Source organism: Danio aesculapii, chromosome 11, assembly GCF_903798145.1.
Source record: "Danio aesculapii chromosome 11, fDanAes4.1, whole genome shotgun sequence".
Classification (NCBI taxonomy): domain Eukaryota; kingdom Metazoa; phylum Chordata; class Actinopteri; order Cypriniformes; family Danionidae; genus Danio; species Danio aesculapii.
In genome coordinates this window covers 4,131,862-4,159,173 of record NC_079445.1, presented here as the reverse complement: position 1 = coordinate 4,159,173, position 27,312 = coordinate 4,131,862, and the positions used below count along the sequence as shown (strand labels likewise).

The following is a 27,312-nucleotide window of genomic DNA, read 5'->3' as shown; positions in this document are numbered from 1 at the left end:
GTCTACATGCCTAAATGCATTGAGTTGCTGCCATGTGATTGGCAGATTAGACATTTGCGTACTGGTTTTCAGCTGGAAGGGCATCCACTGAGAAAAACATATGCTTAAATAGTTGGTGGTTCATTCCCTGTGGCGACCCCTGACAAACAAGGAACTAAGCCGAAAGAAAATGAATGAAATTAACGTTGATTCCCACACTTGAAAATGGAGAAAAGGAAAAGGGGATTGTCTCAATGGACAGTGATTTTACTCAACTATTAAGACAAAAAGTATGAAAGTAGCTAACACATTGTTTTAAACTTAATTTATATAGCAGGAATAGCTCTGGGGTAAGGAAGCTCTCCGAAGACTGTCGTAGAACATTATCCTAAATTGTAATATTTGTAAGTATTTTTAAAGGTAAATGGAAGTGTAGGTAATACAGTGCATGTTTTGAAAGATCAAGCCTCAGCCAGGTAAGAAAAAGTAACTTAACTCAATACTTACCATAAAAATTAACGCAACTAGTTACTTCTTTGGGTTTTACCGGCAGCTTGCGTCCTCGAAGTTGCATTACTGCCAAACTTGTTACTTTTGGGGGAGTAATTCAATATTGTAATGCTGCATTACTTTCCAAAATAACTTTCCTCAATATTGATTGTAAACTATCAGTGCACTTGTTCCTTTCAAAATCTTGGTCCGCCATGTTGTTGACGTCACGCCGGAGGGAATGAATGAAGCGTCATCCTTCAGGAGCGGTGTCTGCAGCGCGAGGCCTCACTGCACGCGCAAACACGGACATTAGTTCGGACCAGCGACATTTATAAAACCCAAAACCACAACACACAAACGCAGGACAATGTGGCGCGCCGGAGCGGTGAGTTTTGCGCTGATCTCGTGTTTTTTCTGCGGGTCGGTGAGCGCGGACGGGCTGGTGAATGAAGATGTCAAGCGCACGCTGGATCTCAGCTCTCACCTAGCCAAAATCACCGCCGAGATCCAGCTCGCGAACCACGGATCCTCCCGGGCCAACAGCTTCATCATCGGGCTGGAGGACGAGCTCGCCCCGCACCTGGCCTTCGTCGGCGCTTCTGTAAGTAAAATTAAGCAGAAATAATCGTGCAGATGTGCAGGAACGCGAATGTTTTATGCTAGCTATCATTTATAGCTTATCCGTTTAGTAGTATTGCTTAAACATTTGTCAACTTGTGCATTTCAGTTTATAATGTGCTTACATGCTCCATTATATATTTTAAAAAGTCTGTGCTTAATTTTTGGATGGGTGATAATAGCGACTACTACTTTTATACGTTATTATGTTAACGCTAAGTTATGCTATGGAGTAACGTTAGCATATGCTAACTGCAGAATTGTCTTATTGTTGGTTAACTTTATATAAATTAGCGCATGTAATATATAATGCCTTCAGTTTTAATGTAATTACTGTGTAATTAAATTATGTCTGGGTCTCAGTTTTGGATAGGTGAGAATAGCTGCAGCTTTTATTTTGTGTTAGGTTATATTGTAACGTTAGCGTAGCCTATGCTAGCTGCAGAATTCCGCTTGTTATTGATGAACTTTGTATAAAATCTTTTTAATGTATGATGCCTTTCAGTTCAAATGTGCTTACTGTATTATTTAAAAACTCATACCCGCGTCTAATGTATGTTGAGGTGAGAATAGTGACTAAAGCTTTTATTTTGTTATATTGTAGCTTAGCCTATGCTGGCTGCAGAATTCCGCTTCACTTATACATTTTGGTGAACTTTATTTCAAGTGTCGTATTTGAACATGTAATGTCAGTTCAAAGCAATACTCTGCATGAGTTATGATGTAATGCACAAGTCGTTTTTGAAGCGTGTTATGTAGTAGTTAGCATTAGCAGTGGGTGTGCAGCGCATATCCGCTTGGCTCTGTCAGACCAGTGACACGTAAGCTCTGGGTGCAAACTCACTTCCGTGAAGCATCTCGACTGCAATATTATAAGAATATAATAATTTGCTTTAAATAGACCATTTTGAGGAATGTAAACAAAAACAATAGTCCTAACCTATTTACTGTTTTACATTTTTAATTTCCAAAGCTTCCAAGAATCCAAAAATGTCCAAAGTAATGTTTTAACTGTTTATTTTGTTTTACTTTTTCCTTCAGACTACATATTAGGATGTTACCAGTTCTAACAGAAGTTTTTGTCTGCTCTAGGTGAAGGGTGAAGAAGAGGAAGATGAACACCTCGAGCTGAAAGAGAAAACTATCCATGGACAAAGGTGAAGGCTATGTCTGCAAAAAAACATAGTTCAGTTAATCTAGTGATTTATTAAAACAAAGAATTCACTAATTGGCAGATAATCCACTGCTTAATCAGTAGGTTTTGATTATTGATCTTCTGCAATGAGTTTAAAACTTTAGTTACACCTGTTGCAACTAATGAATAAAACCTTTTTAAAATTAAAGCAGCTTTTGTAAATGTTACTATTATTTGTAAAAAAAATAATAATAAATAAAAATAAATAAATGTGTGTGTGTGTGTGTGTGTGTGTGTATGTAGTTATGGAAAAAATGAAGACGAAGATTCTCTGGATTAAAGATGTATAGTTGTGTTTTTTACTCAAAATAAAAAGGTCGTTTTTTATTTATTTTATTATTTTTTTACTAAATGCAACCTTTTTTTAATTATATTTACTTAATTATAAGTTCCCTGTTTTTAAAAATGCCATAATATGTCTACAGAATATCTGTTCATTTTTCATACTTTTTTTTTTGTCATTTTCACATTTTTCTGCTCAGAGTGATTTATTTTTGCTTTATTTACTTATTTATTCAAAGAAAGGCTAGATGGATGGATGGATGGCTTAACACATGAATGAAGGGCTAGATCGATGAATGGATGGGGGCTAGATAGATGGATGGAGGGCTGAATGGATGGCTGAATAGCTTGATGATTGGATTGAGGACCAGATGGATGAATGGCTTGATGGATGGGTGGATGTAAGGGCTAGATGGATGAATGGAGGGCTAAAGATGGATGTTAAATGGCTTGATGGATGGATGGATGGATGGATGGATGAATGGCTTAATTGATAGATAGATGGAAGAATGGATTGAGGGGTAAATGGATGAATGGTGTGATGAAAAGATGGATGGAGGGCTAGAGGGTGGATGGAGGGCTGGCTAGATAGATAGATAGATAGATAGATAGATAGATAGATAGATAGATAGATAGACAGATGAATGAATGGCTTGATGGATGGATGGGAGGAATAGATGGATGGTTGGATAGATAGATAGATAGATAGATAGATAGATAGATAGATAGATAGATAGATAGATAGATGGATGGAGGGATAGCTGTATGATACATGTATGATAAATACAATAAAGTAGTTTTCCGTTCTAGTATGAATAAGTTGTCATTTAGTTATCAAATTAGGCTAATAATTTCGACTTTAACTGTATATGTGGTTATCAACTCAAAATGGTTTGTCTTCCTCTCCTGCAGTGGTAAATTCTTTGAGGCGCAGTTGCAGTCTTCTCTAGCTCCGGGGGCTAAGCTGCGGGTGAAGGTGGAGACTGTGTTCAGTCACGTCCTGAAGCCGTTCCCCACGCACATCACCCAGGCCGAGCGTCAACTGGTGGTATTCCAGGGCAACCACTACCTGTACTCCCCGTACCCGACCCGCTCCCAGACCACACGGGTCCGATTGGCCTCTAAAACCGTGGAGAGCTACACCAAACTGGGCAACCCCACCAAGAGTGATGAGACCATAGAGTACGGACCATTCAAAGACATTCCTCCCTTCAGCCAGGTGAGTGACTGCAGAAATTCACTCATATTTTTGCTTTATTATTATATTAATTACATTAACAGCAGGAAAGACTAAAAGCAAAAAAAGTACACTTACTAAAAATACTGACACTTATTTTTATTTTGCCCACTCAACGATTCACACATTACTGGCTGGTTAGTTTTTGTCTTCCACTCATAAGCTAAAAAGACAATAATGGTCCAACATTCCTGACCATTATCCCCAGTAAAGCCTAGAAAACAGGGCATCAGTATATTGTAAACTGATGGGTTCAAATATTCTCTTCCCAACCCAGGCTCATTCTGAGAACGTAGTCCCGGGGACGTTTCTGGAGACCGCGAAATACGTCCCGGGAGGTACGTATTTTTGTAGTTTTTGTTTTCGCGAATCCGCGAGAGGCCGCTGTGCGCGCTTTTTCCCGCGCCGTTCTCGCGTAAACCCGCGAGAGGCCGCTGTCGAATGACTTTCCGCCTGTCTGCCTGGATGACAGAATGATTGACCGTGTAACCGGCCAATCGGCTGACCCACCCTCCTCCATCCCAAAACCCAACCAACGACGATTCACAAAAGCCGTCCAGAAAAAGAAAAGCCCTCGTCTGATTTTTACCTCGTTTTCGGATTTTGACCACATTCTCACCCTGTGACGAATTTGTTCGCTTCACTTTTTGGATTTTGTTTTCTTACCTGATTTCTGGAACCACTCTTCCCCGGACTCGAACCCGGTCGTCGTGGTCAGCCCCTCTCTGCGCCTCGAGTCCGCCAGAGTACACGAAGAGCTAACCGGACAAACTGGTTGCAGCGGGAAAGCCCTCCACACGGAGGCGAGCGGCTGGCTGGCCAGCTGGCAAGCGCCGAAAGGAACGTCGTCACACCGCCCCGCAGCGTTCGCTTAAAAAAAAAAAAAAAATGAAATGCAGCCGTACGTACCCCCGGCTACGTATTTCGCGGCCTCCAGTAACGTCCCCGGGACTACGTTCTCAGAATGAGCCTGGGTTGTCTCTTCCAGTTATCAACTTTTGCCATGGCCTCTTTTGGCTTTAACAAACTTATCTCTCAGGTTTTTCCAAAGTTTTTAACAAAAAATTTCCTCTCTTCCCACTGTTGTTGCAATTTCTAGCCAAGAATTATTGATCATCTGGTTATCCCTATGATCACACATGGACTGACCATAAAGGTGTCTGAATAGATTTTGTCTGAAACAGGCACGACTGTACAAAGTGATTCACATTTAACTCAAATGAAACGTGCCGTGCGAACTGTTCACCCGAGTTTAAAAAAAATTTTGTGAGCTCCACCAGCCGGAATCATGTTGCGCACACCCAAAGCGAACCTCCACAAACACGGCGACGATGTCACATTCACTGCATACACGGAGTTCAATAACAGAAAGCTGATTGGCTATTGCATGTTGGTCTCATTTGTCCTGGATCCCAGGACATACCAGACTACTTGGAAATGAAAAAAAACGCCAAAACAGCCCTAGCAGGAAAGCTGAAGGAGTGTAAAATCCCACCTTCAGATCTAAAGCCATTAATAAAAAGCTATATTCTCGACAAATGGCAAACCGAATGGGATCAGTGCCCAGATAATAAGCTTTTTGAAATTCAGCCAGAAATAGAAAGAAAATGTAATTTATTTTTTAAGTCAAGACATGATGAGATTGTTTATACAAGATGCCGCATTGGACACACAAGACTCACACATGAACATTTACTGAAAGGAGAAGACCCACCAAAATGTCAATATTGCAACAGAAACCAAACTGTTCAACATATTCTTGTGGAGTGCCCCATTTTTAATGTTATCAGACAACAATTTTTATTGGGACAGACTTTATATGAAATTTTTAAATGTGAATCCATTTAAAATTGTACAATTTTTATCAAAAGGAAACCTTAAACTGTTTTAGATTTTTATCATATATTATCGTTATTATGTATTTTACCTTGTATATTATTTATTGCTGTTGATTACTTTTAATTATTAGAATATTTTTATAATTATAGAAAATTGATATTTATAAAACGTGGTAAAATTGATCAGATAAGATTGAAAAAATTTTATTTTTGCTCTGACATAGCTATAGAAGCTGAAATGGCAATAAAATTAAAACTCTCTCTCTGGTCTCATTTGTAGTTGTAATACCGCAAATTACATTTGGACTAGTGAAATAAAGAACTACAACACCACGAAAACCAAGCAACAACAACAAAAAATTAGATGCAGCGCTACGTGGACATCGGAAAAATAAGACCTGTGCAAAAATATTTAAGACCTAGAACAGCGAATTTAAGACTTTTAGGACCTAAAATTTTAGATTTAGAAATTTTAGACTTTAAGACACTGCGGAAACCCTGTAGTAAACAAACTGTGAACAAACAGCTCGCGGTCAGCTCACGTTTGAGTTCGCAGCCGCGAATAGGCCTACATGATTACATTCAAAACAGAAATTACACTTGAATTAAACCATATAAATACAATATGACACTTTTAACACCATTTGGATGTGTCCATGTTGCTGTGAAGACTTGTGCGTTCACCTTTACACTTCCCTCCTGACCTTGAAAATATAGTTGGCTGAATTGTAGAAAAGCAGAATTAAGATTGCGTGTAGGGTAGAATTGAGATCGCGATCTTTTTCCGATTATTCGTGCAGCCCTAGTAGTGTGTAACATTTTGGTCGCCGATTTTGCAGGATGTCATGAAGATCCATTATGAGAACAACTCACCGTTCCTGACCATCAGCAGCATCACCCGCACCATCGAGGTCTCTCACTGGGGAAACATCGCAGTGGAGGAAACCATCGACCTGAGGCACACCGGCGCTCAGCTGAAGGGCCCGTTCTCCCGCTACGACTACCAGAGGCAGTCTGACAGCGGCATTTCCTCCGTCAAATCCTTCAAGGTGGATAAACCCTTTCTCCTTATTGGTGTTGTTTAAGCCCCTGAACGAATCTTGCAAAACTTGTTCCAGAATACTTGCTCAGCCTGGAGTATACCGACACAAACTCTTGATTTTAAAATATAAAGCTTGCTATTTAGTTTGTTCTTCAACATGTCTGTTTTGTCTTCGTGCAGACCATCCTCCCAGCCTCCGCTCAGGATGTGTACTACCGCGATGAGATCGGGAACATCTCCACCTCTCACCTCCAGGTTCTAGATGATTCTGTAGAGGTTGAAATTCGTCCCCGTTTCCCGCTGTTTGGTGGCTGGAAAACCCATTACATTGTTGGTTATAATCTTCCCAGCTACGAATACCTCTACAATCTAGGTGGGTGTCTGATTCGTAACGATTGCCATTGCCCTCGACTAAAGATTTTCCTGGTCATCTAGTAGTCGTTCACATTATGCTGTGAAATCGGAGAATATTTGTTTTCCATTTGATTTGGGTCATTTGAAAGTAAACATTTTGCTCTCTGTACATAGGCGGTATGTTTTTGTCTGTAATGCAGGGTAGGCTGTACTAGTGTTGTCAAAACTATTGACTTTGGTACCAATTGTGCTGAGAGAAAAAGTTTCTGATAAATGTTGAGCATGTTAAACATTGCAAATTGACCATTGTGTTCACATGCTCAACAGAATTTACTTTGATTGGCTGTGAAGGTCATCGATTTACCAGTTTATCGTCATCAAAGCAAACGACCTGATGGTTTCCCCCTTCAGTGTTCAACATTGTGCACAAGGAGCAATAACTGCTTCATTCTGGATGTCATTCAGTGATGTAATTGTAGACCTAACTAGGCTATTGTGTAGTCCTATAATGTGCGCGGTATAACAATGTTTTGTTAATGTGAGTGCCCACATATGATTTACAGATTTAAACGATGTACTAGAGTATTTACCTCATCTAAATTGGAGTAACTGTTTGGATTCACCATATCTGTGCAGATAGATAGATAGATAGATAGATAGATAGATAGATAGATAGATAGATAGATAGATAGATAGATAGATAGATAGATAGATAGATAGATAGATAGATATCAGTGACTAAAATTGTAGTTGACGTAGCCTCTTGTTGACTATTAAGGGGCAGTCCTACGTATCGGAAGCATTTACCTTTGATATTATAATATTGATAATCCTCTGTTTGCTCTTTAGGAGATCAGTATGCACTGAAGATGCGTCTGGTTGATCATGTCTATGATGACCAGGTTATTGACCAGCTGACTGTCAAACTCATCCTCCCTGAAGGAGCCAGGTGAGCCTGATGGTGTTACTTCAGCATGAGCATATCCCACAACTCACCCCGTTCACTCTTTTTCTACATGTATTTACATTGGATATCCATTTTAAAACTTTTTTTTTCATTTAAAAAGACTATATATGTGCAGATGTGAAGTCAGAATTATTAGCCCCCCTGAATTATTAAATTGTTAATTTTTTTTCCCCAATTTCTGTTTAACAGAATTTCTTTTTTCAACACATTTCTGAACATAAGTTTTAATAACTGATTTATTTTCTCTCTTATTTTTCAAGACACTTTTATACAGCTTAGTGACATTTAAAGGCTTAACTAGGTTAATTAGGCTAACCAGGCAGGTTAGGGTAATTAGGTAAGTTATTGTATAATGATGGTTTGTTCTGACTATCGAAAAAATATAGCTTAAAGGGGCTAATAATTTTGATCTTAAAATGTTTTAAAAATTAAAAACTGCTTTTATTCTAGCCGAAATAAGACTTTCTCCAGAAGAAAAAATATTAACAGACATACTGTGAAAATTTCCTTGCTCTGTTAAACATAATTTGGGAAATATTCAAAAAAGAAAAAAAATTAAAAGGGTTGCTAATATATATATATATATATATATATATATATATATATATATATATATATATATATATATATATATATATATATAATGGTAATTTAATACCATTTATTTTGATAGGTCCCATGGAGTGCTTTGAAATAATGACGTAATCTCAACTGAAACATGAAGGGTGGGACATAGTAGCCCCTCCCCTTTTTAAAGATAACAGCCATGGTGTTTTGTCACTTCTCTGCCCGTGAGAATGAGCGCAAGAGCATCAAATGAAAAGTGTCTTGTAGGGGAGGAGCTTGTCAGATACTTGGAACGTTTGATTGATCAGAAAATGTGATGAGAAACTGAAGTATGAGGTGATGTCAAAAAAAAATTGACTAATTAAGGCGGAAGTGACTGCTACCTTTTGGATGTTTATATCTTCTAATTGTGAATTGTCACTGTTTTAGAACGCACTAGCTTATAGATATCTTTAAGACTAACATACTGATAGGGTTAATTCCCCCCATTAAAATACATGATCCAGTACTCACCCCTGTGCTATTCTGATTCGCTGATATAAATTAAGATATTGTAGGTGAAAATCCACAGCTTTATTCAAGTTACATGTTGTTGTTGTTGTTTTTATATGCAGTTTTACTAGTTTCCTTAATAGACCTTCTGTTTAATCTGCTGAATGTTGCAATTCCTAGATCAAGCTAAAGATATTCTGTTAAATGTGCATTTCTAAGAGTGTGTGTTGTGCCACCATTTGTAGAACTTGCTGCGACTGGTGCCGACGTTCTCAAATATTAGTGTGGAGCAACATATGTTGACCACTTCTTCTGTTGTTCTCTCCAGAAACATTCACATGGACACCCCATACCCCATCAGCCGCAGTCAGGACGAGCTGCACTACACCTACCTGGACACGTTTGGCAGACCTGTGCTGGTGGCCACCAAGAACAATCTGGTGGAGCAGCACATTCAGGATGTTGTGGTGAGTCCAGACTTGCACAGAAAACAAACGGTATCATTTCAAAAGACAGATTTTAAGCTCTGAAGAGATTCAGAGCATTGATAAAGCTTCTTTTGCCAAGTGGATTATTCAAGTATATTCATGTTCTGTGCTTGCACTCTGTGTAGCAGTGCTTATTTAAGAGCGTAGTCTAGATATGTACAAAGAACTGTGAGGAATGTTGTTTTTGTTTTGTTTTAAATGTGACTCTGCACCAAAAAAAAATTATTTTTGGGAAAAAAAAAGTCTTATCTTCACATGTAAATTTAGTAACATTTTATTTTTATGGTCAATTTGAGCATTAGTAAACTTACACTAACCCCAACCCTAAACTAACACTCTTATAATCTAATGAGAATTAGTTAGCATGTAGATGCAATGTAACTTAAAATGAACAAATGGACCACCAGTGACCATATACAGCCATATCGCACTGCTACGAGTGTGATATTGCGTTTATACAACAGTTCGACAGCATATTCGTGTGTATAAAGAAGGAAATCAAACACGGAGACTCTCAAAAATTCTTTTGTATGAGGAACTACTTTCTTCCACCACTCATCCACATCTGCAGCTGATGTCAGGACAGCAGAAACTGTTGCTACTTCACAAACGCCACTTTAGAGGTAGTATTGAATGAATCTATAGCGTAATATCCAAAACAAAACAGGTGATTTTGCTGACATTAAGATTATAAGGCTGAACAGCATGAAATGCCATCAGTCTAGAGACATTTCCCAGTATTTCTCTGTTTCAATTGGGTGATCACAATAATAAACTCAGAAAAAGCCAAAGCAACACAAATACTACCAGATTACTGTTGTGTTTGCGATAAGGAAAAACGCCAAACACATGCGGGCATTTCTTCTTTCTTTCTGTTTACGGAACTATTCTGCAGTAACGAAAACAGGAGCCTCATTAGAAACAAACAAACAAGGTCAACCAAAAAGTATCTCAGGGTTATACAAAGAGTGGCCAACACAAAATACACACATTCCTGATAAGTGAGTCCTATCTCACACTCAGTACACTACAGTTACCATGGTATAAATACAGCACTACAATATACAAAAGAGAGAGATTGGCTTAGAGTGTCACTTACCTGCTTGATAATGATTTGATCAGCTGTAGTTTAAAAATACGCCGATCTTTTCTCCTCTAAGGACTTATGCAGTCTCTGTCGCCATCTTGTGGATGGACAATGTCAACTGTCTTTACTCTGCTCAATGACAGGCTGATGGATGCCGATGCGCTGTATCCCAGAAATTATAAATATTTAAAATAAGCACTATCCATATAAATAAACAGATGCAATCTACATTCTTGCCTTAAAAGTACATTATGTTGTCCAACAGCTGCAATATTTGTCAAACTAGAGTTGATCTGCTGTCATTCTATGTGAGCAGAGTAATGCAGAAGGGCCCACAAGCTGTACAAGTTCTGATAATGCAGACTATCAGCCAATCAGCTTTGAGAACCAGACAGAACTGTTGTATAAATAAAAAAATATATATATAATATTTTTATATAAATATATTTGTTTAAAAAAAAAATAAATAAATATATATATATATATATATATATATATATATATATATATATATATATATATATATATATATATATATATATATATATATATATATATATATATATATATATATAATTTTCAGTAAGCATTATTATTTTTTTTAATGCAAAAGGGAGGCAGAATACAGAACTGAGCAGCTGAAACAGAATGTGTAAATATGGTATTTGTTTTAATCACTGTTTTGGACAGGTCTTCTCTGTGGAAAAGTACTGGTGCTGGTTTATCTGCTCCAGCAAATTAAAATTTTCCAAAGAAATCAAAGTTCATGCAAAACAAAGTGGCAAAACTGAGCAGATGTGCTTGTCTGAGTAGTTTAAATGATGTTTGTGTCTTTCTCATTAGGTTCACTACACCTTTAATAAGATCCTGATGCTGCAGGAGCCGCTGTTAGTTGTGGGAGCGTTCTATATCCTCTTCTTCACGGTCATCATCTACGTGCGCCTCGACTTCTCCATCACTAAGGTGCGTTTGGAGCTCAGTGTTTTTATGTGCAGTTGTGATATTGCATGAAAACCAAAAAAATCATTGGCTGGAAATGGCAAGATTACCACAGATTTTGGGGAAAAGGCAGTACACCGCTGTTTTGTTGTTGAACTGAATAAAAATCTACATTATCGATGCTGTAAAAGGCCCCTTACGAAACTGAAAATAGTCACATCAATCTTTCACCGAGACATTTCAGTGGCTGAACAACACTTCTGTGCATATAACCCATTCATATAACAACAACACAAAATCTACATCAGCTCTGCGTGACTAAAAGAGTTTTAAAACAGAACATGACCTGTCTAACAGAAATCCTTCAGCCATGGTGTCGTCCTTCCTCCAGTGTGCAAAACTAACTCTAATATTGACTCAGGATTTGTTTTTGCCGCTGTCACTTATGTCTACATATTAATACATTTAGATCATTTACCTTGATCATTACTATTGGAATGTGACTTTCAACCAGCACAACACAAAATGTCTCTGAAGACAATCACCTACTGCACCTTTAAAGTGGAATAATAATGCATGTTTTTTTGCCCAAATGAATGCTGTTTAAATGAACAGTCAAAACAACCACAAAAGCACCGGCAGATGTGTGAAATGCGCAGGGTTAATGAAGCTGTGTGTCTGCTCCTGCAGGATCCAGCAGCAGAGGTGCGCATGAAGGTGGCCTCCATCACGGAGCAGGTCTTGACTCTGGTGAACAAGCGTCTGGGTCTGTACCGCCACATGGATGAGGTCGTGAACCGCTATAAGCAGTCGCGGGACACCGGAGCGCTAAACAGTGGTCGGAAGACTCTGGAGGCTGAACATCGCACGCTCACCAGCGACATCACTGCCTTACAAACACGTCTCAAAGCTGAGGGCTCCGATCTGGCAGAAAAAGTATGTGTAACAAATGTATTTTGTTCATGTTAGTAAATGCATTAAAGGGGTGGTCCAGAGTGTATTTTTAAGGCTTGGTTGTGTTTATGAGGAGCAAAGCAGTGTGTGCTCATGCTTTATTTGTAGAAAATCACTCATTATTTGTTCATATATCCTACTTTGATCATATACAGCTACTCTGCTAACATGAAAACGACTGTCATATTTCCTAGTTCCTCTGAAAACCCGCCCTTAAGAGGCTCTGATTGGTCAACTAACAATGTTATGTGATTCACAGATCAGCTCCATGTCACCAGGAAGCATCTCTTTTATAATATTACAGCGCCTCTAGCCACGCCCCTTCACTGTGTGGGGTGTATATGCGTAACCTAATGGGTTTATGACATGCTCACCCCGGATGTATTTTTTTGTTGTCCCCAAACGTTCGTTGTAGGCTTTGCTAAGCTAACACTGTAAAAGCCAATGTCTCCCTTTGCATTGAACTTTGAGCATCTTACTGTGCGTTCACCTCGAAGGCGGCGAGAGCGTCACAATTCGCTACATTGATCTCGTATTTAAAGGAGCCGTTGCAGCATATCACTTACATTCCTGCATAAAACATGCTTTCTAGCGTGAAAATGTTGCGCACTTAAATTCATTTAACAATGGAAGATCACGTTGCGTGCACTGTGACTTTGCTCCACTTAATTATCCAATGTGACCATATGTCTGAAATATTCTGAAGCAGCAATACTGTTTTGTACTGTTTCATGAGATTCCCGCTTTTTTAAAGATAAATATATTACATTACAACATTAAAGCACATCAGTAACTTATTTAATGCATGTTCCTGTAAGAAAACATTGTAAATAATTGAAAATCCGGCGACCGTAATAATCAAACCCTTGGGAACAACTGTGGTCAAGACCAAAGTTCACAGGTCTGTGTTCTCTGAACTCCTCTCAAGCGGTGGACTTCTTCATTCTGATTGCTTGCCGCCGAACTGCATCAAAGCTCATTAGCATAAAGTAGACTTGATTTCAACTCCTCGACGATCACACCGGCGAAAACGCACCACGCTGCTCCTCGCTGCCGGCTCTCATTGAAAATGAACGCCTCCTGGCTACTTTGATTCTCTCGCCGCTTTCGATGTGAACATACAGTCAGGATAATGAGCTTTGATGCAGTTCGACGGCAAGCAATCAGAATGTAGGAGTCCACGCCTTGAGCAGATTCAAAAGAACACGGTCACTGTGAACTTTGGTTCCGACCACAGATGTTCCCAAGGGTTTGATTGCGGTCGCCACATTTCCAATTATTGCAATGTTTTCTTACAGGAACATGCATTAAACTTACTGGTGAGTTACTGATGTGTATTAATGTTGTTGTTGTTGTTGTTTGTTTTTTCTTTAAAAGAGCGGGAATCTCATGCGACAGTACAAAACAGTATTGCTGCTTCAGAATATTTCAGACACATTGGATAATTAAGTGAAGCAAAGTCACATCACATGCAACTTGATCATCTGTAGTTAAATGAATTTGATAAAGTGCGCAACATTTTCACGCTAGGAAGCGTGTTTTATGCAGGAATTTAAGTGATATGATATGCTGCAACGGCTCCTTTAAATACGAGATCAATGTAGCGAATTTTGACGGCATTGTGGCCAGAGCGACCTTTGATGCTTTCACAGCCTTCGGTGTGAACGCACAGTAAAGTTGACTTGATTTCAACTCTCCTCGACGGCCACACCGGCTGCTCCTCGCCACTTATCTTCACCGCCTCTCATTGAAAATGAATGACTTCCGGCCACTTTGACGCTCTCGCCGCTTTCAATGTGAACACACAGTTAGATTCAGAGATGTTATGTTCACACAGCTACATTACATCAACTAAAGTTTAAAATATGACATCATAGTGGACCACCCCTTTAACTAATACAACCTTATTGTAAAGTGTTTGTCCATTTGTGATCAGATCGATGAAAACGAAGCTGTATTCCCTCATGAACAGGGCCTAAATTACTTAATTCGTTTATTGATTTACAACGGAATCAAAATGAGGAATCGAAATCGATAAAATTGTAATGATACCCAAGCCTAAAACGTTTTTACCGCTTCAGAAAAACCGTCTCCGTCCACACTGCACAGCCTAAAACAGATCTACCCTCTGTCAAAGCTGTGTTTTACTAAACCGCTCCCATGTGTGCTCCCGCAGGTTGGAGAGATCCAGAAGCTGGACGGGCAGCTGAAGGATCTGGTGTGTCGCTCCTCTCTGGACGCCGAGAGGCTTGTGGCCGGAAAGGTGAAGAAGGACGCCTACATCGACTCTGATAAAAACCTGACAGGCAAGCGGCACGAGCTGGTCAACCGCATCGACAGCCTTCTGGACGCCTTGTAAGTCAAACATCAGACGTCCGGGCGATAAATCAGCACTGCCCTCTGACACAATCGCCCACACTCAAACTGGACTCAGATCAGTAGAGTACACGCATGTATGCAGTACGACCTGATTTTGCAGAATGTTCACGCTGTTTTGTTGCTAAAGAAAGTGTGTGAGGTTGTGGACGAGGGTTTAGTGTTTGTAATCGTTTTGTTTTGTTTCTGAATGTCAGATGCAGTCTTCATTTTTACAGTCCAGCAATTGAATATTCCTTTGCAGTTTTATTTGGAGTCGGGTTTAAATTGAAATCAGTTTCATTTTGTGATTTCTCAACTGAAAAGAAGCGAACGTCTTTGCACTTACTGTTATCAAAGTGAATAATTCCTCCCCGTCCTAAAACGTTGGTATGAACCAAATGCTGAAATGATCCACACTGAGATGCTCATGTTATTGCAGATTTTCTTATCGGGGTTTTGTATGATCTTTATTTTGTTTGTTTTTTTTAAAGGATGTACTTCAGTTCCACATTGAATGACATGAATGAGATTGATTTTTGTATGCCAGGGGGTAAATGTGGCAGGTATTGCTGGTGGCCGTTAATAAACGTGTTAAAAACCAGACCTGTGATTTGGAGTTATTTTAAAATATGTTTGCAAAAGCATTGTATTTCAAAATGACATCAGCCACAGGGTATTTATTCATTTTAAAAGTTATTCGTTTTATTTTTTTATTATTAATATTATTATTATTTTTATTGATATTAATATTATTTTTATTAATATTATTTTTATTATTATTATTTTTATTATTATTATTATTATTATTAATAATAATATTTTTATTTTTATTAATATTATTATTATTATTATTTGTATTAATAATATTATTATTATTATTTGTATTATTAATATTATTATTAATAATATTATTATTATTTTTATTATTATTATTATTATTAATATTATTATTTGTATTAATAATATTATTATTTGTATTGATAATATTATTATTTGTATTGATAATATTATTATTATTTTTATTAATATTATTTTTATTTTTATTAATATTATTTTTATTATTATTATTAATATTATTTTTATTAATATTATTATTATTATTTTAGTTAGTCAACCTCAAACTTCCACCTTCATCCCTTACTAACTGCTTTGCAGACATCAAATCCTGGTTCACCTCAAACCTCCTGAAATTAAATGTCAATAAAACTGAACTTCTACTTATAGCTACAAGATCAACTTTAAATAAATCACATAGCATTTCCCATTCCCACAGATGATTCTGTCATCACCCCCTCCATTCAGGTTAAGAGTCTGGGGGTCATCTTTGACAGCACCCTTTCATTCACAGCTCATGTTAATAATGCCACCCGGTCCACTATTTCCACCTTTGAAATATAAATCGTTTACGTCCTTCCCTCATACACTCATTCAGCTGCCATTCTCGTTCATGGTTTAATCACCTCCCGTTTAGATTACTGTAATTCCCTTCTGTTTGGCCTCCCTAAAAAACTCATTATAAATTACAACTGGTACAAAACGCTGAAGCCCATATTATCACTAAAACCCCGCTCTATCGGTCACATCACACCCATTCTACAACAGCTTCACTCGCTTCCCATCTCTTTCAGAATTAATTATAAAATCCTTCTCACTTTTAAAGCCGTCCACAATCTCGCTCCTCCATACCTTGCTAATCTTGTTCATATCACACCTTCTCCAACACTCAGGTCTTCTTCTTCTTCTTCCATTCACCTCACTGTTCCCCCTCTGTCCGCCTTGTCACCATGGGGAGCAGATCCTTCAGCCGCTCTGCTCCTCAGCTTTGGAATTCACTTCCTCCTGATCTCCGTAATTTAGACTCTTTAGAAAATTTAGAACAACTCAAAACACATTCAGAGTTCAAACACTGAAGAGAAAATCCATCGATGTGCAGCTCCACAAGTCCCAAACCATGCAAACCAGTGGCGACCAGTGAAAAACATCACCAGTTGGCGAAAGTGAAGGATTAAAAAAAAAAAAAAAAACCTTGAGAGAAACCAGGCTCAGATAGGCACGACCATTTCTCCTCTGGCCAAACTTGCTGTGCAGAGCTGTAGTGTAGGCGCCGGAGAATGCTGGACGTCCATCGTGGAGAAGCTGCAGGTGTGAGTAGGTCACCGGTGGGTGTTCAGGCTGGCCCTTCAGGATCAATGCGAGCACTCGTCTGAGGTCTTACAGGGATCAGTCTCATGCTCTCCATGACCACCACAGCAGCTGCTCGGGATACGGCCTGGTCCAGGATTATGAAAACTAAGTGAGTGATTGGTGCATATTTCAGTACAGAGAGGTCATGTTTTGATCTTCGGTTGGTCGTACTCAGTCACGTGATGCGATTTTCGCTGGTCCGAGTGCACCAAGCTTGAGCTTTACAAGGCAGCACACTGCAAAACTTTTGTTTCACATGGGCTTGCGTTTCCGGTCTGTCGCATTCGCATGAATGGAAGTCTATGGAGAAAAGTGTAGTGTGACTGTGGATTTAGACTGCACATTTTATTATTTACTGTTTGACTGAATTAGGATTTTTGGAAGATGCTAATTATCAATAAATAAAAAGATTATATGAATTGCTTTTATTGTATATTATAAAATGTCACCAGTATTACGCTAATGTCAAAAATGTTTCGATATAGTTTAATGTAAAATGAATGAAAACTGACGGCCTGAAGGGTTGGCCGCACAGTTCTGTGCAACAGCGAGCGTATATTTTCTCACACACACGCACGCAACCATGCAGATAAGACGTGTTTATAGAAACTGTAAATTTATAGAAACCATACATTTTGTTACTTCGTTATTCATTTGGAGTTCACACAAATTAGTTTCGTTGTATGATTAATGTTTGTTTCTTTTGAGTAACCGAGCGGTGCGCTGGAGGCAGGATGTGGCTTTCGGTGTGACAAAGATTGGAGTCCGGGCAGGAACGCCGGATTTATCCTAAATGGTTCCGCCTGGGCAAACCAACAGCTTGAGTGATGGAGGAGGGGAAGATATTTTAGATATCCTCCTTGTTGAAATATTTTTGCATTTGAATTTGTTATTTTTGTTTCTAATGGTTAATGTTTGATTTTACGATAATGTTATTGTTGCATTTATTCAGTTTTTGTGTTGTATGTAGTAATTGTGTTATCCTCTTTGTAATTTAAATGAGCTCATGCTTTCCTTTATAAGCCTGGCTGATTTCCATTGTCAGTGTCCCGCGACTGGCTGATTTCCAGCCACAACCTAGTACTGGGAAACACACACAAAACGACCAATTTAGATTATCCGATTCACCTGTACCGCATGTCAGGGCTGTGGGGGAAACCCACGCCAACACTGGGAGAACATGCAGATTCCTCACAGAAATGCCAACTGACCCAGCCGGGACTTGAACCAGCGACCTTCTTGCTGTGAGGTGATTGTGCTACCCAATGTACCACCATGACGCCCACCAAGCCCTGGTTACTATCAGTGCTGATGTTTTCAACATTGATAATGAGCACTGTTTCTTAAGTTTCAAACTGTTGTCATAAAGGATCTTGTCTAGTATAACGCTATATGTAAATATAAACCATCACATACTGTGCACACATTATATATATATATATATATATATATATATATATATATATATATATATATATATATATATATATATATATGCGCAGTTTAATAAATACTAAATAATACTCACTATTTTAAACAAACTTAATCACATGGTATCAACTCAAAATGTACAATTATATATTTAATGTGTATGTTTATTGCTGCTGGAAAGGCATCCGCTGCATAAAACATGCTAGAGTAACTGGCGGTTCATTCCGCTGTGGCGACAACCAAAACTGAAGGAAAGTGGGTGTATGTTTATAGTTCACAGGGTGTGGCGTATTATTTACTGTGGAGCTGCAATGCATGTAATGACCACAAGAGGGCACTATCAATCTGCAAATCTGAGTCCATTCCCGCTGGTTTGTATATCCCTCGAGCTGTCTGACCTCCAGCCTGAACCCTGCTCTGTCTTCACGTTCAGTTCATGTTCTTCGCTTAAAAAAAGTAAATATATTCATTAAAATATTGTTCTGTTTGATCAATAAATACAAACAGCTTTTAGCATTATTGTGTTTTTGTAGCTTTCATAACAAACCAAACAAAAAAGAATGAATAAAATAATCAAAATATGTTAAATATTAATCAAAGAGGGCTTAAAATTTACCTTAAAATAGAAAATGGCTTTTATTCTAGCCAAACTAAAGGAATATATAGGAAAATAAATGTTTATAGCAAATGTTTAGGGGGAAAGTACAAAATTCACAGGGTGTACCCCCCCTCCCCCCCAATTATGTTTAACAGGTTTTTTTTTCAACATTTCTAAACATCAGTTTTAATAACTCATCTCTAATAACTGATTTATTTTCTCTTCAATGATGACAGTAAATAATATTTGACTAGATATTTTTAAAGACACTAGTATACAGCTTAAAGGGCACCTATGGTAAAAAGTCTACTTTTCAAGCTGTTTGGACAGACATATGTGCATGAATGGTGTATAGACTGACATATTGGGGTGATATAAGCACACCCAGTGCTTTTTTTCAATTTAACAACATAAAATACGTTGGACCAATTGGAGCTGTTTTCAAACCGACCGCAACTTTACGTAGGAGAGCGGTCCCCCCGCCCACCAATATTGATTGACAGGCGCGTCATCATATCCTCAGTTTGTTGATTCACGTCCGCCATTTTCAGCGTGAGTCGAAGCGATATCACTAAAGGAACACGCTAGCTCTATTTTTAGATGCAAGGCTCATTGGGCTCAACACAAGAGCAATATTCTCTACATTATCGCTCTAATCTGAATTATTGGTTGTATCTTTAGGTAGGTTTGCAAACATGTGTACTTCTCATTGAGTCTACCTTATACTTCAGCCGTTTGCATTTCTCGCGATCCCAGAAGCTCCCTGTGATCTTAACTAGCATGCGTTTTAGAATTCTAAACATAGGTTTCTATCAGGGTACACTCAAGTCGACGGCTGAGCGCCGCGGACCGCTGCAGAAACCTATGTTGAGAATTCAAAAATGCGTGGCGCGACGATTCGGGACACTTCATGTCTCTGCCGCACTACAGAGAGTGTCTGGTGTGCCGTGTCGCGGCTTCGAGTGGCACATCCGGTGCCTCAGTCAAAGTTAATTCAGTGTTCGTGGTTATTAGTTTCTGTGTACAAGCTCGGCACTTGAAACTAGCACACAGTTGGCTGTAAAACTGTACAAAGACACAAATGATTTTGTACTCTCTGCTTGGTCTGTGTCCGAGTCGTACATGTACGACTGAATGCTGATCCTCTCACTCCAGCTCTCACTTCTCGCAGTCTGCCTGTCAGACTCTGTTGCAAACGCAGAGCGGGTGAGCTCATGGCCCCGCCCCCTTGTTACGGTGGCGGGAAGCCGAAACTAATCTACATGTGAAGCAACACACCCCTAAATCAGCGAGCTGTGGACACGCCCCCAACATGACACTTTTTAACACATTATAATAAAAAAATCTGAATTGTGTTTTAAACTGAACCTAAACTGCACACTCAGAAGAACCAGAATATTAATATTCAATCATAAAAAAGAGGTAAACTATGGGCCCTTTAAAGTCACATTTAAAGGCTTAATTAGGTTAACTAGGCAGGTTAGGGTAATTAGGCAAGTTATTGTACAATGGTTTGTTCTGTAGACTATTGAAAACAAATATTGCATAAGGGGGCTAATAGTTTTAACCTGAAATGCTTTATAAAAAAAGAAATCTGCTTTTATTCTAGCCGAAATAAAACAAATAAGACTTTCTCCAGAAGAAAAAATACTATAGGAAAAACAGTGAAAAATGCCTCGCTCTGTTAAACATCATTTGGGAAATATAGGTAAAAATAAGGGACTCATCATTTTGGCTTCAACCGTATATATACACACACACATATCAGATCCATATTATCCAACCTTTCTTGAAGATCTCCAATAAACAACTCCACATCACATCCCATTATTAGCTTGGCAGAGGTCACGACCTTTCCTCATGAGGTCATCGCTGGTCACCGCAGGGCCATTTCCTGTGCCAAAATAACAAGAGGCATGATAACGCAGACATATTGTACACGCCGTACAATAATCATTCTGAAAATACACACTGGAGGGAAACCGAGACAATGTCTGTTAGCGCTGATGCTTATAGCGGCCGGACTCTTACAATGGCTGCTCTCTGTGTTTGTGCTGTGCTCTTTTGCGGCGGAGGGTGGGAAACCCTGCCGAACGCTCATTCTCACACATTCACAGACAAAATGCTGTCAGGAATGGCTTTTGTGAAAGTCAAGGGTATGTGTGAATGCTGAGGAGAACTTTTCTATATGTTTGTGTTATACATTACGCACTCCTGCTAAAGCTCAGATGTTTACAGGACCTGATAACATCTGTCCGAGCATTAGTTTGGGTCTTACTATACACATTTATTGACATAATTGGGCATGGATTGCTAGAGGAATAAAAAATGGATTGTTTTGTGTTTTTACACTAAGCTAAAAGAGATTTTTACAAAAATATGATAAATATTTAATCTAATTATATTTCAAATTCATTCATTCATTTACTTTTCAGCGTAGTCGCTTAATCAGGGGTCGCCACAGGGCAAGGAACCACCAACTTATCCAGCATATGTTTTACGCAGCGGATGCTCTTCAAGCTGCAACCCAGTACTGGGAAACACCCATACTCTCTTGCATTAACACTCATACACTACGGACAATTTACCTTATTCAATGTTACCGCATGTACCGCATGTCTACAGTGGGGGAAACCGGAGCACCCGAAGTAAACCCACGCCAACAAGGGGAGAACAAGCAAACTCCACATAGAAATGCCAACTGACCCTGCCGGGGCTTGAACCAGCGACCTTCTTGCTGTGAGGCGATCGTGCTACTCACTGCGCCACCGTGACGCCCCTATATTTAAAATTGTATAAGCAATTTCTGAAAATCAACTATTCCCCCAATATACTGTTTAAAAGTTTACGATCAGTAAGATTTTCTTCATGAACTATATTTAATAATTCTTCTCATCTCTTCTCATTTTCGTCCGCTTTTCCGGGACCCGATTGCGGGGGCAGCAGTCTTATGAGAGAACCACAGACACTTCCTCCAGCTCCTCCGGGGGATTTCGCGACGTTCCCAGGCCAGCCAAGAGACATAGTCCCTCTAGCATGTCCTGGGTCTTTTCTGAGGCCTTCTCCTGGTGGGACATGCCTGGAACACCTCCCTAGGTAGGCGTCCAGGAGACATCCGAAACAGAAGCCTGAGCCACCTCAGCTGACTTCTCTCGATGTGAAGGAGCCGCGGCTCTACTCCTAGCTCCCCCGGGTGACAGAGCTCCTCAACCTATCTATAAGGGTGCCACCCTGTATCCGAGATCTTGTCCTTTCGGGCCGACCCAAAGCTCATGACCATAGGTGAGAGTAGGAACGTAGATTGACAGGTAAATCGAAAGCTTTGTCTTCCAGCTCAGCTCCTTCTTTACCACAACAGACCAGGACATCGGCTGCATTACTGCTGCCACTGCACCAATCTGCCTGTCAATCTCACGTTCCATCCTTCCCTCACTCGTGAACAAAAACCCAAGATACTTGAACTACTGCACCTGGGGTTAGGACTAAGGTAAGATGGCAAACCACCTTTTTCCGGTGGAGCACCATGGCCTCAGATTGGAGGTACTGATTCTCATCCCAGCCACGTCACACTCTGTAGCAAACCGCCCCAGTGCATGCTGAAGGTCCATGTTCGATGTAGCCAACAGAACAACATCCTCTGCGAATAACAGAGATGAAATCCTGTAGTCCCCAAACCGGACCCCCTCCAGCCCAAGGTTGCACTTTGAAATTCTGTCCATCAAAATTATAAACTGAATTGGTGACAAAGGGCAGCCCTACCAGAAGCCAACATGCACTGGAAACAAGTTTGACTTATTGGCAACAATGCCCTCAACAGAGCGCCTCTGACCCCATACTCCCAGACCAACCTACACAGAATGTCACGAGGGACACGGTCGAATGCCTTCTTTAAGTCAACAAAACACATGTGAACTGGTTGGGCATACTCCCATAAACCCTCAAGCACCCTGGTGAGGGTATAGAGCTGGTCTAGTGTACCACAGCCTGGAAAACCGCGTTGTTCCTCCTAGATCCTAGGTTCAACCATCAGCTGGATCCTGTACCCTGGCATAGACTTTCCCAGGGAGGCTAAAGAGTGGGATCCCGCTATAGTTGGAGCACACCCTCTGGTTCCCCTTCTTAAAATCGCACTCTCATACTTCAGCCTCCACATCAAAGTTCCTGAAAGCAAAGAAGGTGCTCCGGGATTGGCCAGCACAGTCACCAGACATGAACGTTATTGAGCATGTCTGGGGTAAGATGAAGGAGGAGGCATTGAAGATGAATCCAAAGGATCTTGATGAACTCTGGGAGTCCTGCAAGAACGATTTCTTTGGCATTCCTGATGACTTTATTAATCAGTGATTTGAGTCAGTGCAGAGATGTATGGATGCAGTCCTCCAAGCTCATGATGGAGTCAGACACAATATTCATTCTGTTTCCACTGCAGCATGACCACATATTCTATACTGGACATTATTTCTGTTAAGTGACAAGACTTTTGTCTGAGCAAACTCAGACCTTACTGTCCTAATGAAATCATTAATAATCAAGACATGATCATATTTTATTTAGGTAAAATCAGCATAATCTAGAGGTCTTTGCCTTTCATATAAGCCACTTCTGATACCAAATGATCAACTGGAAGTCAAGTTATGTGTCAAGTTAGGAGTGTACCAAGTTTTTTTTTTAGATGGCTTTTTACAGTGTAGAAAATGAATGTTAAAACTCTCAGAGTCTAACAAATTATCCATTTTGAATTCATTTCAACTTTAACGCTACAACTTTAGATTCTCATCTTGATTTTTGAGCCAGAAGTGAGATATTTGACCTTACAAAGCCCACACGCCTACAAACAAACACCGGGGGTTTTCAGTGTGAGCTGTTTCGGTGAGAGAAAGGGTCGTTACGGGTGATGTTCCTCCATCACAGCTTCATCTCGAACACACACTTCAGCTCCTGCCAAAGCTGCGGTTTAGCTGTTGACCAGACCGGAGCTCAAGTTCTGTTTGAAACCGGAATCCAGCAGCAGTACTGTATCCTGATGTGGTGTATAATGAAAGCTGAGACTGTGGGGGGAGGTGGAGGGTCCTCAACACACACACACATGCTCCACAACGAAGACTTCAATGACAGTTTCTCAAAGCCCAAGTAGAAAGAAGCTCAAAGACTCCAAGTTGGCCAGTGTTCATTAGCGATAGAGCAGTGACAATAGAGGCGAGTGTGAGGTGGTCTCGGGCCCCGGGACCGGCCTGAGCGCCGCTGATTGATTGTGCGGGGCCCGAGCTCACCTGCAGCCCCTGCACATGCATACGCCGCACGTCCTGACAGCCTGCAGAGAGCCGTCACTGTCAGAGAACAATATCCTGCACTGTGCTGCCTGCAAACTGAGCGCGCTCATAAATCACCACGGTGACAGAGACACCGCCCTCACTGTCCGCACTCCACGACACACACACATGTGCACTCATATATACAGTTGAAGTCAAAATGATTAGCCCTTTCTGCTTTTTAAATATTTCCCAAATTATATTTAACAGAGCAAGGATTTTTATTCCTTCTGGAGAAAGTCTTATTTGTTTTATTTCAGCAAGAATAAAAGCAGTTTTTTTTTAGTTTTTTAACCGTTTTAAGATCAAAATTATTAGCCCCCTTAAGCTATAATTTATTTCAGTTGTCTACAGAACAAACCACTGTTATACAATAACTGGCCTAATTACCCTAGTTAAGCCCTTAAATGTCACTTTAAGCTGAATACTAGTATCTTGAAAAAAATATCTAGTCAGATATTATGTGCTGTCATCATGGCAAAGATAAAAGAAATCAGTTATTAGAAATGAGTCAATAAAGATGCTGTGTGTAAGTTTTTGACCCTTCTAAAGCATAAAAATACCATAATACAGTGCATCCAGAAAGTATTGATAGCGCTTCACTTTTTCCACATTATTTTATGTTACAGCCTTATTCCAAAATGGATTAAATTCATTTATTTCCTCCAAATTCTACACACAATCCCCCATAATGACAATGTGAAAAAAGAGTTTTTGAAATTGTTGCAAATTTATTAAAAATAAAAAAGCTGAAAAATCACATGTACATCAGTATTCACAGCCTTTGCTCAATACTTTGTAGATGCACCTTTGACAACAATTACAGCCTCAAGTCTTTTTGAATATGATGCCACAAGCTAGCCACATCTGTCTTTGGGAATGTTTGCCCATTCCTCTTTGCAGTGCCTCTCAAGCTCTATCAGGTTGGATGCGAAGCGAAGGTGTACAGCCATTTTCAGATCTCTCCAGAGATGTTCAATGGGATTTAGGTCTGGGCTCTGGCTGGGCCACTCAAGGACATTCACCGAGTTGTTGTGTAGCCACTCCATTGATATTATGGCGGTGTGATTTGGATCATTGTCCTGCTGGAAGATGAACCGACGCCCCAGTCTGAGGTCAAGAGCACTCTGAAGCAGGTTTTCATTCAGGATGTCTCTGTACATTGCTGCATTCATCTTTCCCTCTATCCTGACTAGTCTTCCAGTTCCTGCTGCTGAAAAACATCCCCACAGCATGATGCTGCCACCACCATGCTTCACTGTAGGGATGGTATTAGCCTGGTGATGAGCGGTGCCTGGTATTCTCCAAACGTAACGCCTGGCATTCACTCCAAAGTGAATACAATTTTAGTCTCATCAGACCAGAGAATTTAGTTTCTTATCGTCTGAGAGTCCTTCAGATGCCTTATGGAAAATTCCAGGCGAGGAGTGGCTTCCGTCAGGCCGCTCTACCATACAGATTGGTGGATTGCTGAACAGATGGTTGTCCTTCTGTAAGGTTCTCCTCTCTCCACAGAAGAACGCTGGAGTTCAGACAGAATCGGGTTATTGATCACCTCCCTGACTAAGGCCCTTCTCCCCCGATCACTCAGCTTAGATAGCCGGCCAGCTCTAGGAAGAGTCCTGGTGGTTCCAAACATCTTCCACTTACGGATGATGGAAGCCACTGTGCTCATTGGAACTTTCAGAGCAGCAGAAATGTTTCTGTAACCTTCCCCAGCCTTGTGCCTCGAGACAATCCTGTCTCAGAAGTCCACAGACAATTTCTTTGTCTTCATGCTTGGTTTGGGCTTTGACATGCACTATCAACCCTGGGACCTTATATAGACAGGTGTTTGCCTTTTCAAATCATGTCCAATCAACTGAATTGACCACAGGTGAACTCCAATGAAGCTGCTGAAACATCTCAAGAATGATCAGTGGAAACAGAATGTACCTGAGCTCAATTTAAAGCTTCACGGCAAATGCTGTGAATACTGATGTACATGTGATTCTTCAGGTTTGGTATTTTTGATAAATTTGCAACAATTTCAAAAAGTCTTTCTTCACATTGTCATTATGGGGTCTTGTGTGTAGAATTTAGAGGAAATAAATAAATTTAATCCATTTTGGAATAAGGCTGTAACGTACAAAATAGTGAAAAAATGAAGCGCTATCAATACTTCCCGAATGCACTGTATATATTAAATGAATCTGAACTTGAAAATAATCGAAGTAATAGAGTGGTGAAAATAAGTATTGAACTTGTCACCATTTTTTTTTACTTGAATTTTTCACCAGATGCTGGTACCAACCAAATAAATAAATGTATGCAAAGAAAACAAAATCTACAATTACAAAAGTTATATGTAATAAAATGATGCAGGAAAAAAAGTATTGAACACATGAAGGGAGGTGTAGAACGTCAGTGAAAGCCCAGACAGCAGCTAAAATCTCTCAGTAGTTCTTTAACAACCCTCTGCCCTTCCTCAGTGTAAATGAATATCAGCTGCTTCAGTCCAACATCTACATTAGCAGGAGGATGAAGATGAAACCAGGGTGGACATTTCAGCAAGACAATGATCCAAAACACAGCCAAGGAAACTCTCAAATGCTTTCAGAGAAAGAAAATCAAGCTGTAGAATGGCCTAGACAATCACCTGAACCGAACCCAATAGAAAACACAAAATAAAGCTCAGATTTGATAGATGAGACCCACACAACCATCAAGATTTTTACACACTGTTGAAGTCTGTGAGAAACTCAGACCTAAGCAATGAATGTGTATTCATTCTCCATGTTAGAGGCGTCTTTAAGCTGCCCTCACCAAAAAAGCATTAACATTTGTAATAGTTTAAAGTGATATATTGTTTGGGTTGGTGTTGTATATTAACCTACAAAAAGCCTTGTAATAAACTGCTAC

General features: G+C 39.7%; 1 protein-coding gene across 1 annotated transcript; it reads left to right on the top strand.

Moving 5' to 3' along the window:
* Nucleotides 1-698: 698 nt before the first annotated feature.
* Nucleotides 699-15,490, top strand: rpn1 (ribophorin I). Its single transcript, XM_056467723.1, has 10 exons — nucleotides 699-1,072; nucleotides 2,182-2,246; nucleotides 3,479-3,785; nucleotides 6,481-6,690; nucleotides 6,864-7,056; nucleotides 7,887-7,986; nucleotides 9,392-9,530; nucleotides 11,482-11,601; nucleotides 12,268-12,513; nucleotides 14,708-15,490. Exons 1-10 carry the CDS (start codon nucleotides 839-841, stop codon nucleotides 14,888-14,890), a joined length of 1,797 nt encoding a protein of 598 aa, XP_056323698.1. The 5' UTR covers nucleotides 699-838; the 3' UTR covers nucleotides 14,891-15,490.
* Nucleotides 15,491-27,312: the final 11,822 nt, after the last annotated feature.